Genomic DNA, 18,034 nt, shown 5'->3' with positions numbered 1-18,034 from the left:
CCCTCAGATATCAATTCCACAGATATTAATTGAGAAACTACTATGTACAAGGTACTGTACATAACATGGTCATGAATACAAAGATGAATCAGGAGTCCCAAATTGTTTATAACTGTTGGAAGATGGAGGTAACTATAAAACGAGGCAGGATAAGTTAAGAGCCATGAGAGTGTTATGCGTGGCTCTGTAGCTTGAAAGGAGAGTGAAATTATTTTCCGTGGCTCTACAGAGGCTGTTTCACACGTTTGTAAATGTGTGTATTTCTGTCTGGGTGATTGAAAGTGGCAGGGCAGTTTCTTTGCTGTGCCATAGCTCTGTTTAGTATTTGATCGTCCCCCACCCCCTGCCTTTCTTAAGAAAAATATTGCTGTACATTAATCCTTTAAAAGCCATTAATGGTGTTGCTGAGCCAATCATTAAGCAGTTAAAATACACAGTACATTGTATACTTATTTTAGAGGCAGCAGTGGTTAGCCACTGGAAACTAACCATTGGGTTTGATAAAGAGGAGAATTTTATATGTTATGGCTTATGACAGAGAACATAAAAATGCTTCAGTGAGATGGGTTGGCATTTTAAATTGGAACACAATAATAGAAAAATTGCTGAAGTCAACAGACTGCTTAGAAATATGGTTACTATTTGCTGAGAGAGGCCTTTCAAGGTAGCCACATACACGAGTTTGCAACCACAGTCACTTGAGTTCTTCCCCTATACATGGGACTGTGACCATGATTGACATCAGTGAGAGTTATTGTACTTGCAGAGAAAGGAGATTTAGGTCATTGAAGAATCTAAGGCAAGTGGGAAATAGGTGTAATAAGCACAAGTTATGATAGACTTACACATTATGCATAACTTAGGTTGGAAACTGTGCAAAGGTGATGGTGATCTTGTGAATCTTCTGAGACTGGCTTAAAAATTCTCTTTTTTCCCCCAAAGCTATTACAATACAAATTGATTCTAGTCCACACAACTTGAAGGAGATAAAAAAGGTAGAATGGGGATATGGAAGAAAGGCTTAGGTGGTAGCATTTGATTTATGACTTGGACAATATGAAGGAAATGGCCTTGAGAGCTGGAGGATGAGAAGTCCAAGGGAAAGCACCAGGAATGGGGGACCGTGGGCAAATTTCTTTACCTGTCTAGGCCTCATTGTCTTCATTTGTAAAACCAGAGAAGTGGACTAAGTGAGCCTTAAGGAATTTTTCAGCTCCAAAATTCAATAAAATAAAGACTAGTTAAAAATAGGCAACAGGGCCAAATGTATTTTTTGTTTGTTTTTATTTTTAATTTTTTTCCAGTTTTACTGAGATATAATTGACATAACAGCATTTATTAGTTTAAGGTGTACAACGTAAAGATTTGATATATAGTGAGGTTTGTTTTTAAAGACGGCAGCCTAGGGGTGTTTGAAACATTGGGAATAGGATGGAGGTATTGAGAGGGAGAATATGTTGGCAAGAGAAAAATGTTAAAATGAAACAAGATTCCAAATTAGTGGGAGGGGATGCTATTGGGGGGAATGCTTCTTTCCCGTTTCTGATGTTTCCTTTCTTGTGGATGGAGCTTAATTACTGTAACATTCCTGGTCACCTTACTTCTTCTACCCTAAGGGAGGTGGAGTGATTTATTCTGGTAAATTTGGGAAGAAGAAACTCGGTGTGCTCTCTTCAGCTCAGCTCCTCCCTTTTGCTTTTGGGCAGCAATTCTGACCACAGAGGGCTGTTCTCCTTCTCCAGGCCCTAAGTTTTACCTGGGGAGGATATCTCCTTTTATGGGAGCTTTGACCTGATTTGGCATTGCCTGTGACCTATGGGTAAATCTGTTGAATTATGGGATTCATTTTGCAGGTACCTTTGGTTCCCACACTATGGCTCCCACACTAAGCCATATTCTGCAGTTTAGCCTTCATCAGTAATAATGTTGATATTTTGGTCTGTGTCTGCCATATCCTCATCTTATTTCTCAGTGTGTTCAGAAATTGCATAGGCAAGAAGAGTGCTATTTATTTGGCTTTCTCAGACCCCAAAAGCTGAGATGCAGGGGGAAGGAATTAGCTTTGGTGAGAAAGGATATTGTTTCCTCTGAATCAGAAGGCAGTAGTTGTGAAGAACTAGAGATCCTTGAGGTATGATGGAGTTTCAGAGATTCAAAATCATCTCAGTAGGAGGCCAAATAATCAGCTGAGAGTGAGTCAGCAGGCATGAAATTGGAAAGTTAAAAGAAGAAAAGATTTAGAATTGCCTCTATGGGGCATATACTCAAGAATCCACTGAAGAGGACTAAAGGATTGCCAGTTAGGGACAAGCAGCGTGACCTTAACAGGCTTGGATGGATAGGGCTCTAAGGCAGCCTGTTCTCTGCCGCCAGGGACAGAAGTGGTGAAAACTGCTGTACAGAATATATTTTATTCTTAAGTTACATTAATTTTCACAAGTAAATGAAAGAATATATTAGGGTTAGACAATGAATGTTTATTTCTATATCATTACAAATGCTAAACTATTCTTCTTCAAATATGATAGTTTTGACAGCCACTAAGTTAACCCTTGTCTCAGTTAATTCACATTTTCCTCTTGTCTGTGTGTGTGTGTGTATGTGTGTGTGTGTGTGTGTGTGTGTGTGTGTGTGTGTGTGTATTCAGGGTTTTTTTGTTAAACAAGTTTTTCTCAAGAGCCCAGTCAATGAAATACTGCATGTTAGCAGCCCAGATACCAGCAGGATGAATTTTTAACATCTGTTGTTTCTCATTGCATAGATATAGCCAATGGCTTTATTGAAGGTTATTTTTCATTACCTGACAAGTTCAGTCGCTGTCATGCAGAAAAGAAAATACCCTGGCTTATTCCCTTTGCCCATTGACTTTTCTAGGACCAATAGGAGTACCAGCTTCTCCATACAGTAATCTCAAACTGTTCTTTGTATCCCTGATTTCTCTCAATTCCTATTACTCTTAAAGTCAAAATATATATTACCACATGCAGTTTGGTGGTGGAGGGAGGGGGGAGCAGGGAAGGATTTGGGAAGATGATTGCATTTGAGCTGGGTGTAGAGGGAAAGTAGAATTTGGCAGGTAGATATGGGAGGTGGGAGCCAGGAGCACTCCAGGTATGGCACACGGCTTAGTCCAAAAAACAAGGAGGCATGGTGTCAGGTCATCTTCAGGGAACAGTGTGTTGAGCAGGCCCTTTGGCTAGAGGACAGGGATGCAAAGGGAGTGTGGTCTCCACGACAGGAAAATAGCATGAAACCAGATTGTACAAGGCTGCAGGAAGGCAGATTTTTTTTTAGGCTAGGTGAGATTTTGATGAGGAAATAGCCTGTGGAGAAGTAGAAAATGAAAATTCAATAGGTTTGATTGCTGGAATGAGATTCCAGAAGGAAGGGAAAAAAGAGTCTAGTAGACAGGCCGATAAAGCAGGAAGGGAAGTGAGGAGGAGTTAAACAGAATAAAAATGGAGGGCTCAATTTTACTTGAAAAGTCAAGCAAGTAGTGTTTTGTAGTTGATAAAAGAATACCTCCTGATATTTAGAAAAAGAAAAATTATTTTTAACGTATCTACTCTGTCAGAGTGTTTCTTTCTTTTCTCTTGTCATTTCTTTTTCATTTTTGGTAAAAGAATAATAATAAAAAATGAGTATCCATGCAGAAATAGAAGTACAATGATGTACACCTGAAATTTTTGCAATGTTATAAACCAATGTTACTGCAATAAACAAAAAATTAAAAAAATAAAAAATAAAAAAATAAAAGCAAGTCATACAGAAAAAAAAAAATGAGTATACTCTGAAAGAAGTGAGATACACAGCAGGGACTGAAATAATTTCAAATAATTTTTCTTTTAGCTGGGTTGCTATTATAAATTAAGAATACATTTGATTCAGAACTTTTATGAAGAACTTGGGCATTTTATTACAACATCTGTTTCTATGTTTTAATTTCTCTCCTTTCTTTTATGGGTATTTGCATACTTTTTTTTTTTTTTCCCCAATGAGAAGACCTTTTTGTTTGCCACAAGAAGGCTATTATCCAGAATGTTAATGGATTTTCAGCTATTAAGATGTAATGATATACCTTGAGTATTTAACTATAAATTTGAAAAATCTCCATGAACAATCTCAAAGGAATACTTAGAATGCACTCCTGGTAAATTGGCTCATTTTCCTGTAATTTACTGGAAGTGCTGATATGAGAGCAGTCCTAATGTGAAAAGTACATTAATCCCTGGAGTTACATTGTATGTATTAAATTATTACTCTCAAAGAATAAAACGTATGAGGCCATTTAGCCTTCATTCACATTTGTTACTTAGAATCACAGTAGAGAAACAGTCACTTATCTTTTGATGCACAAAATTAGAAATGATACATTTAGTATCTTTTAAAACAAGAGGCACAGTGATGCTGTTACGCTTTTGCATAATGATAGTTCTTTTCCAAAACAAGGACTGTTCTAGTTAGGAACAAGATTCTTCTGGCTTTGTGGAGGCCCCTTTCATTCCACTGGTAATTGAAATATTTTTAGAAACTCCTAATGCAGCTTTCTTTGATGTCAGTCAAAAAGATTAGTCTGCCTTGTAGCCATGAGCTTCCACCACAGTGGGGGATTATTTAAGGAGGTAGTCAACTTGCAGGAGCATTTAGAATCTTATTTGGAATTTTGTCTAATTGTGTTTTTCTTCTTTGCCAGGGGACTAAAAGTTGTGGAACCATAATTTGTGACACCAGGTGGTTTTTGATAAGCAGCCATTTATGATTTCAGAAGATTAAGGCAGATGGGAAGCCCCTTCTGAGATTTTAACAAAGCTCTTGAACAACAACCTACACCATGGACATAAAGCTGGACCCTTCCCAAGATGACCTGCCTCTCATGGCCAATACCAGCCACACACTTGTGAAGCACTATGTACTGGATTTAGATGTGGATTTCAAAAGTCAAATCATTGAGGGCACCATTGTGCTTTTCTTTGAGTCTGGAAGCAGATTCAAGAAACAGAGTAGTTCCACCGAGGAAACCTGCCAATCAGAGTCAGATGAAGCCTGCAAGTTTAGGATGCCTGAAGCCTGCCATATTCCTGTGACAAATACAAGGACCTTCTCATCTAAAATGGGATATAATGATTTTACAGTCTGTGGCAAAGGTGAAAAAGATACTTCTGGTAAAGATGGTAACCATGACAACCGGGAACAGGCTTCTGGGATTTCTAGCTCAAAGTACTGCTGTGACACAGGGAATCATGAGAGTGAGGATTTTTTGCTAGTGTTGGACTGCTGTGATTTATCTGTGTTAAAGGTTGAGGAGGTGGATGTTGCTGCTGTGCCAGGTATTGAAAAATTTACAAAGTCTCCCAAGCTCACGGTTGTTTCTGAGGAGCTCAGGAATCAGATTATACATGAACTTGTGACTCTGCCTGCGGATCGTTGGAGGGAGCAGTTAGACTATTATGCTCGCTGCAGCCAGGCTCCTGGCTGTGGGGAACTCCTGTTTGACACTGACACTTGGAGCTTACAGATCAGGAAGACAGGGGCTCAGACAGCTACTGACTTTCCTCACGCCATAAGGATACGGTACAGAACCAAACCCCAGGGGCGATCAGTTACATGGACCTCAGACCAGAGTGGCAGGTAGGTTATCTCGGCCCTCTTTAGCCCTCTGCCTGTCAGTCTTGCATGCTGGGAGATGAGCCTTTGCAGGGATGCTCTCAGACAGGGGACCAACTCTGCAAAGATGCTCCCCTTTATTCTGTGGTATTACCCATCTAGCCTCAAATCCCTAGACCCACAGTGAAGCAGGTAGATTCCTAGGTGTACTGAACTCTTAATAGGATTATTTCCCTTAATTCAGGATGAAAAGATTACTTTCTTAAGACCCTGTATTTCTGAGTTAGGAGATTGAAAGGCAAGCCTAATGATTAAATCCTGAGCCCAGCTCTCGGTTGAGATCTCTGCTAGCACCTTCCAGCGCTGTAGATGGGAGCAATGTGTGTCCCTGAGTGAATACTTTCTCAAAGCTCCCTCAGACTCCCCCTGAGGGAGTAAACTGCTGCTAAGTTGGGGGTGGGTGTGAAGCCTGGCGAAGTGCTTCCAAATAAAGCTGGCTCTGCTCCGTGACTTCCTTACTGTACCTGTCTCTTGGCAGCTCTGCCTCCTGGACTTTGTCAGTTGTCATTGTAATGTGAACCCTGAAAGTGTTGGGAAGACCTGTTTCTGAGGAGTGTGACAGACAGTCCTCTTGAGTCCACAGTTGCTTCTTTGCTGTGATCCTTTGTATTTGACACAAGGGAGACTCCTGGGTTTTAGTGTGGGGAGAAGAAATTGAGGAGGTGGCGATTTCCAGGCAGCCAATCATTCTTTTCTTCTTGCCCTTTCTCCCACAGTTGTTCAGGCTTTTTAGAATTTGTGAATTTTTAAATCAAACTTTATCGATTCCTCATTATTTTACCTATTTCTTTGTGCTAATGTACTACAAATCAATATGGTAATGATGGCGGAGCTTGGCTGGAGGATAGCTGATCTCTGTGAGCTTGTTTTGACCGCCTTCTTTTATAGCATTGGACTCCCTTAATGGAGGCAGGGGTATCCCCAACCCACCCCCCCAAAGCTCATTTTACATTTTTTTTAAAGCATCACTTCGACTTGGAGCTCTAATTATCCCATTCTTTGCCTCTAATCTTACCCCCTGCTCTGGTCTCCAGCCCTGCTCGGAATGAGTTCACTTCCTGTTTTATTTCTTCTAGAACCTGAGGAAGCCTTTGGGAAAATGCAGGATTGGTACAAACTTATGTCAGTACAAAAGTGTGGTGATTAATTTATTTATTGTATATTCTTGGGAGACCATGAGGGAAAGACACAGGTGTTCTTATTGTGTCTTCAGAATTTTTTGAAATTATTAAAGATGGGGTTTTCAGTAATATTTAACAATATACTGTCTCTGAATATTTAAGTCATAGTTTTTATACTCTCAGATATTTTACTTTTGAATTAGAATAATGGAGAAGAAGAAACTATTGACAGTGTTTGGAAGAAATACTCATTAATGGCCTCAAACGTGGCTTTCTTCTCAGTGCTTACTACAAAGAAAGATTAGACTTGTGAATTACATTACATGTAAAGTGTTGAGTAGGAATGAGTCATAGATAAATGCTGATTTCTGTAAAGAAACGTAAGAGGTCCTTGGGCACATCTTGCTCCTGCAAAGGTTGACTTGGTGAATTTACTCTTGGTATCTCCTTTGCTGATAACTCAATAAAATGCATGTTCACGGCAGGAGTTTAAAATGTGTCCTTGGAAGTTTGCGGTTATATGTTAGTAAATAAATGGCATTTATGCAGTCTTACAAGGATAATAAATGTTGTTTTAAAAAGAAATCCTCAAAAGATTTCTTTCCCTTTTTTTCTTTTTTTAGGGGGAATTTTATTACAGTCAAGATAATCTTCCATGAATGGCCGCCAAATTACTGTAAACTCTCCTGTGTGCTTAAGAGTAAATTTAGGTGTATACTGATAACTGTTTGGATACTTTAAGGCTTTTAAAATGCCCAAGGATCCCAGATTGCTAGACAGAAATATTTCCTTAGTGATATGAGTGAATAGTAATCATCAGGGTTACAGTGCTTTTTGAATGTAATTGTGTGAGAATATAAAATTTCACAATTGTATGAAAAATATATTTGGGTTATTATTTCCTCCAAGGCATAGAGTCTACATTTATTAAAACTAAAATAGTTGTTATATTTTTACCCTTGAATGGCAAAATACTATGGGTATACCTATCATAAAGTCTTAGTCCTGGATGAGAAACTTTTTATTGTTATTTTATAAGTAGGAAAATTAAATGAAGTTATTGGAAGCTCTTAGAAAAACCCGTGTCTCAGTTGTGGAAGGTAGCTGCTTTTCTTACTTTTCATCTTTACCATGTCCCTTATTGTATGCAAAGATTTCAAATACATTTAAAAAAATGAATTATATTAGCTTTCAATAAATTTCTATTTTTGCAAATATTAGAAACTTAAGAGAATCTCTAAATTGGTACCTTTCCTTTCAAGTTCCATCAGTGACTTCTCCCCTTCCAACCCTCACTCTACCCCTTGTCGAGAATAAAACTTAAGTTATTTTGTTTGATAATATATAGATAAATAATCATTTTAGGAGGTCAGAGGATCCCAGGATGGAATGCAGAGTGTGACAAAGCAATCCAGCTGTGTTAAGAATGTATGAAACAACCTCCTTGAAAGGGTCAGGGAAAAGGTGCTGACCTAAGTAACTTTGGAAATGAGTGGAGGCTGTAAGACTAAAGGCAAAAAGAACTGTACATAAATACTGTACTGTAGTTGATAAGCTTGTTTCCCATGGGGGTATAGGTTAACAATTCTGGAACCACTATACATGTATACTAGAATTGAGCAATTAAGTGAATGGATGGCAGATTGTGGGAGCCAGGTTTCTTACTGTTGAAGTAGGAGGTTACACATAAGCAAGAGAAAGAGGCTAGGATGATCCATGTGGTAGTGGATTAGAGTTGGAGACATCACTATGAACTCATGTTTAGCTTAATATAGATATAGATAGTTGCGTATAGAAATAATTATAGATATGAGTGTTTCCAAGGCTTAGCATAAACATGTATATTTCCTTACTTATCAGCTGAGAAGGTTTAGAAGTAGTGAGCACACCCTAGGGCCTGGATCTTGGTTTCTAATACCATTCTACAATAACGGAACCAGGGCTTCTTGGAGAAATGGCTAGGACTGGGGCAGGAAGTGTACAAAATGAGCCTGGAGCATCTTGTAGTGCCTGAAAATAAGGAAATGCTCAAACAACAGCACCAACAACCTGCAATTGTGGGTGTATGTCAAAGGTCCAAGGAGCCATCTGAAAGAACTCCTAATGGCCAAAGCTGAGCGAGAAAATGAAGAAAATAGTTTTGCATGATAACCCAAAGCATAAAATAAATATCCATGAGTCCATACTGATATAAATAAATGATTGAATAAATAAAGAAAGGGAGGAGAATGGACAAATCCATGGTGTAAAAGAAGTCCAAGTTATGTAGATAGTCTGTCGTCAAGGAGGTGGAGCCAAACTCCTCACTCCTTAAGTATGGACTGCACATAGTGACTTCCTTCCAAAGAGGGAAAACCAAGTAACTTTACATTGGAGAAAGCTGACAAACAGTTGTCAGGAGAAACCTGTTGTCAGTTGTCCAGTTGTCAGGAGAAACCTGACAAACCCCTTAGCAAGGAGATCAAAGTTAACATCAAAAGGGATGAGTCGTGTTGATAGTATGTACCTTTGGTATGATGTGATGAAAATGGAATCTTTGTGATCTTCCTCCCCAAAACCCATAACCCCAGTCTAACCAAGAGAAAAAACATCAGATAAATCTCAATTGAGGGACATTCAACAAAATACCTGACCAGTATTCCTCAAAACTCTCACGGTCAGCATAAACAAAGAGTCTTAACCTGTCACAGTCAAGAGAAGCCTAAGAACACATGATGATTAAAAGTAATGTAGTATCCTAGAACAGAAGAAGGACATTAGGAAAAATCTAAGGAAATCTGAATAAAATCTAGACTTTGGTTAATAATGTATCAGTATTGGTTATCAATTGTGATAAATATACTAATGTAAGATGTATAATAGGGAAAACTGTGTATGGGGTTATATGGGAACTCAGTGTATTATCTTTGCACTCTTAAAAATAAATCTAAAACTGATGTAAAATGAAGTTTATTAAAAAAATAAACTTCAAACTTGGAAATAAGTCCCCATCTTTCTACCCTGAAATCCCCTTTTCGTAAGGGCTGTCCTCCATTGTTACCAAATGGCAACATTCTCTGGAGAAGAACTGAAAATGTATTTGAAGCTATACAAGAGTATTTCCTTCAATAATTGTCAATAATTTTTTCTTCCCCATTATAATTCTAGTTTCAAAATAAAATATCTGGAAATATAAAAATTACATTTTCCTACCTTGGTGTCACCATTGTGACTTGAACCTAAATGCTCTTTCTTGCCTCTGTCATTCAGACACTGGATTTTAGGTGACATTAAAAAACGACTGATGAAACAAACATATACCTAACAATCTGATACAACATGCTTCTTGGAAAAGATGTTTACTTTTGTGTGGTGTGTGAGTGTGTGTGCCCTTTAAAAATATTTTGATGAGAACAGGCACAGGGTCCAGAAAGTGTAATGGTGTTCTTGCTAAGCTAGAAAGGAGGAAGACAATATATTTTTGATTCTAGATGCTCAACATACTTAAGAAGAAAAAAACTTTTAAACATGGAAATCTTTATTCAACGTTTGTGTACTTTCTACATTTTCTTGTATTTTTTCCATTACACTGAATAAAATCTTATTTAAAACCAAAGCATTCTCTGGGGCCTGCCCAGTGGCTTAGCGGTTAAGTGCGTGCACTCTGCTTTGGTGGCCCAGGGTTCACAGGTTCGGGTCTCGGGCGCACACTGATGCGCCGCTTGTCAAGCCTTGCTGTGGCGGCATCCCATATAAAGTAGAGGAAGATGGGCATGGGTGTTAGCCCAGGGCTAATCTTCCTCAGCAAAAAGAAGAAGATTGGCATCGGATGCTAGCTCAGGGCTAATCTTCCTCACAAAAACAAAAAAGAAAAACAACAACAAAAAAAACAAAAGCATTCTCTCTGGTAATCCGTTCCCTTTTCTCTTTGGATCATTATAATAGTTGTGGAACCAGCCAAGTGGTCTAGGAGATCTGGGCTTATTAAGCTTATGATATCACTGAACATGAGTTGACTGGAGGGGAAATTCAGTTAAATATAGGAAATTTATTTTAAAAACTATAATTATCTGGATCATCATTAAAGATAAGGAAACTGGCTAGGAAAATACATTATAATTTAAAGTAATATTAAAATTTAAAATTTCTTAAATCACTATGATGTTTCTTTGTTTTAGATAAGACCAGGATGAAGTTTGCAAAATACTAAGGAGAACGACTTTTTTCTATTATATTTATTGCTCAGCTATTGGACCAAGGAAGATGTAGACTTTTGGAGTATTTTTAGCTTGACATCAAAACCAGATGTTATAACATGTTTTCTTCCCCGCTGTAAGATAGTTCGTTGTTTTATATCTCACTTAAAGGGAAATTTTAAGATTGAAGGAATGAGCAGAAGATCTTTCGGAAGAGATTTTAGATCTAAGGGGAACATTTCTACAATTAATACCTTTTTTTTTGTTTACTTGCTTCAAGAAACCAAAATAAAATTCATGAGAACCGAAGTGGAAATACGTTAATACATTAATTCTATAACATCATTGTATAATTGGAAAGGAAGAATTGATAATCCCAAACTTGAAAATATTTGGAAGGGTTCTTTTTTAGCCTGTTTTCCCCTTGCTGCACATCCTAGGTCTACCAGAAATGCCGGTCAAGCCATGGGAAAAAGACTATGATGGACTATCTTAATTTAAACAAGTAGTCAAAATAATCAACCAGACAAAATAAATGAATAAGCAAACATGAACAGAAAATAAGAAATCACAACGACCTACAGCCGAGAGCATGGTATCTTGAAAAGAACCTGGAAAGTGAGAGCGGAGAGACCTGAGTACTTGTCAGAGCTGTGCTGCCTACTAGCTATATGACTTCAGATAAGTCATTTTACATCTCTGGAGCTTAATTTTCTAGTATGTAAAATAAGAAGACTCCATCTGAGGATCTCCAACTGTTTTCCACATATAAAATCCTGTATTCACAAGGAGCTTCCAGATGAGAAGTGCTGCTTTGTACCCAAAACACCTCTGGTTAAAAGTGGTGAAGTTCTGCCTCAAACTCACTTTCCTTTAGTCCAGTCCATTTTGACTGTGCACAAAATTTGTCTGAGTCAAAGTAGCATTCTCCATGGATCTGCCATTTGTTCAGTATGATTGATGAATCTTGGTTTTGGTAATTGTGCCATGAAGTAGAATATAATAAGGAAGGTTGTGTGTGTGTGTGTGCGTGTGTAGGGGAGAGAGAGAGTGAATCACAGTTGACAATTGCTGTTTTAGTGGTTTGGCTCCTGGTTGTTGTGGCACAAGAAGGCAAGAGGGTTGCTCACCTGCAGTGGAGACTGTAACTTGGGTTTAATGAGAACATAGAGTCATAAAAAAGATGAGGTGCAGGAAGGAGAACAAATGGAAAGGAATTAAAGGAGGCCTGAAGACTTTGTAACCCTGGGAACCTTATATAAGAATCTGACCCACTAAACTGTCACATCTGTGGTTCCCTGGCCTCCAGTGACCAGATCCATGCCTCATTGTGGAAAAACACCCCATCAAGTCATACCCATGACAATTGTGGGCTCATCACCTCCTACCCACTTGTCCTGAAGCAACCTTCTCCCCAGTCACTGAAGGGTGATAACCAAGTCTCTGAAAATGGGTGATTTTATGAAAAGTAGTAGAACTTGAAACATTTTTTAAACTCAAAATAACCTCCGTTTCATCCTAACTACAAAAAGACAAGTGCACATATAGTAGTCAACTGAAGAGAAAGAAAATATATGGTTTGAATCAATCGCACAAGTTTTCCATTATAGATGGCTCCTCCTTAAGAAGACAGCAAGCACATTAGTATTAGTTGACCTCCTGCCTTGAAAGGCATAGGTCTTAGTCCATTTGGGCTGCTATAACAAAATACCACAGACTGAATGGCTTATAAACAACAGAAATTTATTTGTCACAGTTCTGGAGGCTGCAAGTCCAAGATCAGGGTGCCAGCATGATCAGCTTCTGGTAAAGGCCCTCTTCTGGTGTCCTCATGTCGTGGAAGGGGCTGGGGAACTCTCTGAGTCCTCTTTTTTTTTTTTATTGATGTCTTAATAGTTTATAACATTGTGAAATTTTGGTTGTACATTATTGTTTGTCAATCACCATATACATGTCTCCCTTCACCCCTTGTGCCCACCCCCTAACCCCCTTGCCCCTGGTAACCACTATACAATTCTCTCTCTCCGTGTGTTGGTTTATATTCCACATATGAGTGAGATCATGTGGTGTTTGTCTTTCTCTCTCTGGCTTATTTCACTTAACGTAATACCCTCCAGGTCCATCCATGTTGTTGCAAATGGGACGGCTTTGTCTTTTTTTATGACTCTGTCAGTCCTATTGTATAAAGGCATTAATTTCATTCATGAGGGCCCTGCCCTCATGACCTAAGCACCTCCCAAAGGTCCTACGTCCTAATACCATCACATTGGGCATTAGGTTTTCAACATAAGACTTTGAGGGGGACATATTCAGATCATAGCAGCATAGTTCGTGTGTCTCATCCTGGTTTGATCACTCTGCGAACACACAAACATGTAACAAGAAGCTGAAGGAATTGTTATTCTGACAGATTCTTTCTTCCTCAATTTAGAAGTTCTTTAATGGCAGCAAAGAACTACCTGCCTTGGGCCTGCCTCTCACCCTCTGTGTTACCCTGTTTTCTTTCTGATTTTCAGTTTCCTCCTCCCACTCCCACAACTCCTGTGTGGTTAACTGGGCTCCCCAAGGAGTCTCCCATGTGGATGTATCCCAGGGCATGTGAAATTAGCCCTGGCGTGAGAGTTTTCCTTTGTGTGCTGGAAGGAATTATTCAGTCTGGAAATAATGAAGTTATAAGCATCAGAGAATTTCAGGCTGGTGCTTGCACATCTATCCCATGAGCATTTTAGCAACATGGCTGAGGTGCAAGGCTGTGCATGTTGAGTAAACACAGCTGCATTTATTTCAGTGATTACACGTCCAAACAACTGCAGGGCGTATTTATAAATGCACATAGATTTTTCTCCCCTCTTGGGGCAAGGGGGCAGGAAATCAGCCGTCCATATATTTCTCATTTGAATGTGTGCATGATGGGAGCCATCTTACTCTTGAGTCACCATGTAGAGGGAGTGCGATTTTCATGACTCCGTGAAGATCCCGCATTCTCTCACTCTTACTTGCTGTCAGATGCCCAAAATTCTACTGCTAGAGCTTTATCCAGAGATTAAAAGCTTTCACCTCCTGTTAAAATATAGTCACTTGACTCTTAATTGTTTTAGATGTTTGCACCATGATGTGCATAAGGATATCAGGTTGTAAAAGCTCAAAAGAGTATTGATTATAAAAGTCATTGGCACTTGGCTGGGGGGTGTTGGGAGGAGTGAAGCTGCAATTGAGAAAGAGGAAAAGGCCAAGAAAGGAGTAGGCTGGGAGCACAAAGAGAATCTGCAATTTTCAAAAAATTTTGCCTAGGACCTCCCTCTTCTGTGATTGTTTTGCTATTTATGAAAACATTCCAGTAAGAAAGCAATTGAATCTTATATCAGACATGGGTATATTTATGGGTGTGGCTTTTAGATAGATGACTTGATCTATACTTTCAGAGTTATAGCTCTGGAGACCAAGTGGAAAGCCACATAGACTTTAGCAGAAAGGATGCCCCAGCCATGTAAAGAGGAGGGTAGGAAAAGAGAATTGTGAGGACAGTGGAGAGGTTGGAGGTGAGAGCTTTCTGGGGGCCTGGCCAGGTAACTAATCCCCTTGGTGGGAGAGTTCAGGTACCCAGGCACAATATGGCAGAAAGAGCTTTCAAGAGGATGACAGAGGGATCAGGACAGAAGTCTAGAACAAAATATCTAGAACTAGACCATTGAGAGGGGAAATAGTAGAGAATCGGGGAGGAAAAGATGGTGATAACATGCTTTTTAAAAATCCAGTCAATGGAAAGATTCCCCCTCACCCCGAAATTTGTGTGTGGCACCCAGACTCAAATCTGCTTGCAACATCAATACTTACTACTTCGTAAAATAATCATTCTTAAATTTTCTGAGATCGGTCTGATTTTAGACACTCAGTCTCATTGTTGGACACTGTGCTCTTTGGGGTTAGGAAATCATGATCTCTGTGTCCACACAAGTGTCCTCTGCCATATGGTGTGTAAAGCCCTTTATCCACAAATTAAACAGGTAGGAACTCGCCTTCTCCCTTGTCCCTTCCTATGACCTTGCCTGTCTTCCTGAGTTTCCTTTCTTGTTTAAGAGCTTCACGATTGATCTTAACACTTGAGCCAGAAACCTGAGAAAATTCTCTTATCTATTGCTGTAAAACAAATTACTCCAAAACTGAAGAGCTTGAAAGAAAAACGTTTATTATCTCACAGTTTCTGAGGGTCAGGAATCCAGGAGCAGCTTAATTGGGTGGTTCTGGTTCAGGATGTCCTACAGGGTTGTAGTCAGCTGTCTGCTGGGGCCATCCGCATCTCAAGGCTTGACTGGAGCTGGAAGATCATCTTCCAAACTCACTTGCATGGATGTTGAAAGGCCTCAGTTCCTCACTGACTGTGGGCCAGAGGTCTCCTTTTTATCACGTGGGTCCCTCCATTGGCTACCTGAGTGTCCTCATGACATGGCAGCTGGATTCCCCCCAGAGCAAGTGATGAAAGAGAGAGAGAAAGAGGGAAAAGAACCCCTAAAATGAAAGCCACAGATTTTTAAATAATCTAATCTCAGAAGTCACAAAACTTCTGCCATATCCTATTGGTCACACAGACGAACCCTGGTACAATTTCGGAGGGGACTGCACAAGGGTGTGAAGACCAGGGGCAGGGGTCATTGGGGGCCAGCTTGGAAGCTGGCTACCTTAGAGAGGCCTTCCTTCCCTTCAGCAAATCACTAAGTCTGATTCTTCCTCTGCAGAGTTTCTTAGATATGACCTCATCTTAAATCTGATTGTTTCTTCAGGGAAGAAGTGTGGAGGCTGCTGATGGAGGAAGCCTTGGGGACCACATACCTAAGGGCACAGGTGGAATGCGTTATAATATGCTAGCATGGCCTCCAACCCAACCTTATAGGGAGGAGGAGAGCAACGATCTTGGCAAGCCCATCATTTGGAGAGGATGTATTCCCCATTCAGGGAAGGGAAGACTGTAACATCAATCACCCTAGGGAAATGAGATGCTGAGCACAACAGTAAGAGAGCACACTTTCAGACTTGGCCTAAGAACCCTAGGATTGAAGACCATAATATGGGGTCATGTTCCCCTTTGCATGAGATAGAGAAAGTCTTAGGAGATCTCTGGGTAAGGGCCTGCCACTTACCTATAAGCATCACAAATAGGCTTAACTCCACAAGTCTACTTAGATTGAAAGTGGCTTTCTAGAGATCTTGAACTGAGAAAAATTGTGGGGTCTATTCTGCTTCAGTGAGAGAGAAAGCCTAGATTCTTAATGTCTGCCATTGTCAAAGGAAGCAGGAGTTATACCTGCCATTTGGCCAGTGGGAATATACTCTGTTTCCATTGATGATACTCACTGTTCCTTACTGGGACCCTTCTCTAAGATGGACTTTTTGGGAAAAAACAAAATACTTAATAGGTAGAATTTTCAGAACTAGGCATGCCTTGACCCCATCTACCTGAGCTATTTGAGCTGCTACAGCATCCCTCCTACCGAGCACCCACCACCACCAGCCCTACCTGGGAGGAGGCAGCTTTTCCTCGTTAGGTTCTTAGCCTGAGGCTGGACAGTTAACTAAGGTTAAGTCAATTGACCAAAGACCCAAGGGACCAGGATGGGAGCTCAGAACTTATTGAAATTGATGAGAGATTCTGGGCCTTCCATGAAAATTTGCTTTTGTTCTTGGATCTATAAACTTGGGATGCATAATCATAGGTTTATGGACTAGAACAGGCAATAGAAATCACCTACCTGTCCCCTATCCTGTTTTACATGTGACTCAGAGAGGTCAAGGACCACAGTCATTTAATAAGTTGGTAAGCCAGCCAGGACGAAAGTCTTCTGAATTTTGACCTTCTTTCCCCGCCCCATGTTGAACCTGTGAGTTATCACGGCATGTACACTTCTAGGATAGGTAGATTGCAACTACCTGTTTGCCATTTTCTGCACGTACTATGATCTTCTCTGAATGACAGGGAACCTCATTTCCCAGGCTCCCTTGTCTTCTGCTTCCTGCTAGGTTTGGCTGATGGGTGCAAAGTTTGAGAGCAGGAGTTGGTGAGAAACAAGGTGTTTCTTCTCCCCTCTCTGCTTCTTTTGGCCTCTCCAGCAAGGACTGAGTCTCCTCTGCCCCCAGCATCCATTGGACAGTCCCCACTGCGACTCTGGCTTTTCTGCCAGATGCCCCCTGCCACTGTAATTCTGTAACACCCAATAACACCAGCTCCTCCAACCCAAGGAGTTGCAGCTACTTACCACTGTGGCTAATATCTGGGTTGCCTCACTGTCCCCTGTTGGGCTTCTCAGCTCCTCTATCACTTGTATAACCAAATCCCTGTATTAAATTACCTCTGTTTGTTGAGACCTAGACTGCTTCCTCTTTTCCTTACTGGACCCTGGCTGATGAAGTAGGACCGTCATTCTCTGTGTCCTTGCACACTGTAGGAACACAATGAATGTTAAGTCATAATGATGTTAACGAAAAAGGAAAGCTAGGTTATCCGAGAGAGGTAGTGCTCTGCTCTATTCATTTACTCCATAAATTAAACTGATTAAAATGGCATCATATTTGTCATAACTCCTGAAAAGCAAAAAGTGGAAACATTTTCCTAAGGGTCAGTTTCGTGCCTTTTACTCTGTGGTGTCAGAAGAATGGATTCCTTTGATTTCATAGGTCTTTTCCATCTCTGTCAACTGTGACTTAATCATGGAAGGGATCGTTCTTGGTGTGGGTGGGTTTGCAATTTTTAATTGTAACAGAATGAGCCCTAACATCATGCCATTGGTTTCCTATACTCACTTAGGTAACGACTGTGCACTTGGCCTTCCCGTCACAAGCCTGGTTGTTGTGACCTGCAGTCTTGTTTGTATGCCAACCCCTGTTCTTGGCCTCCACACAAGGATTCCCACAAGGGTTCCATTTGAGATGGTGGTTTCCAAGATTGGGGGTATCTGCCCGCCAGCACTGGATTTGAGACCACCAGCTTGTTTTTCTAAGCATTAATATCTCACTGATCTCCAAACATTTTTTTTTCCAGAATATTTTCCAAAAGGTTTGTAAGAATGTCTCTAAAACTTTTCC

General features: G+C 40.1%; 1 protein-coding gene across 7 annotated transcripts in view; it reads left to right on the top strand.

Moving 5' to 3' along the window:
• AOPEP (aminopeptidase O (putative)) overlaps positions 1-18,034 on the top strand; it is a 348,826-nt gene that overhangs the window by 27,055 nt on the left and 303,737 nt on the right. For 6 of the 7 annotated variants that reach the window (XM_087444292.1, XM_087444291.1, XM_087444290.1 and 3 more), the window contains exon 2: positions 4,694-5,628. In XM_087444292.1, the coding sequence (XP_087300418.1) occupies positions 4,832-5,628 (797 nt within the window). In that variant the 5' untranslated portion in view covers positions 4,694-4,831. Of the gene's footprint in view, positions 1-4,693; positions 5,629-17,756; positions 18,006-18,034 lie in introns of those variants that run through there. The other variant, XM_087444293.1, reaches the window with a different exon arrangement.

The sequence above is a fragment of the Ceratotherium simum genome, chromosome 20, assembly GCF_057802395.1.
Source record: "Ceratotherium simum simum isolate JZ-2026a chromosome 20, ASM5780239v1, whole genome shotgun sequence".
NCBI lineage: Eukaryota > Metazoa > Chordata > Mammalia > Perissodactyla > Rhinocerotidae > Ceratotherium > Ceratotherium simum.
The sequence above is the reverse complement of the archived record's forward strand: the minus strand, read 5'-3'. Positions and strand labels throughout refer to the sequence as shown.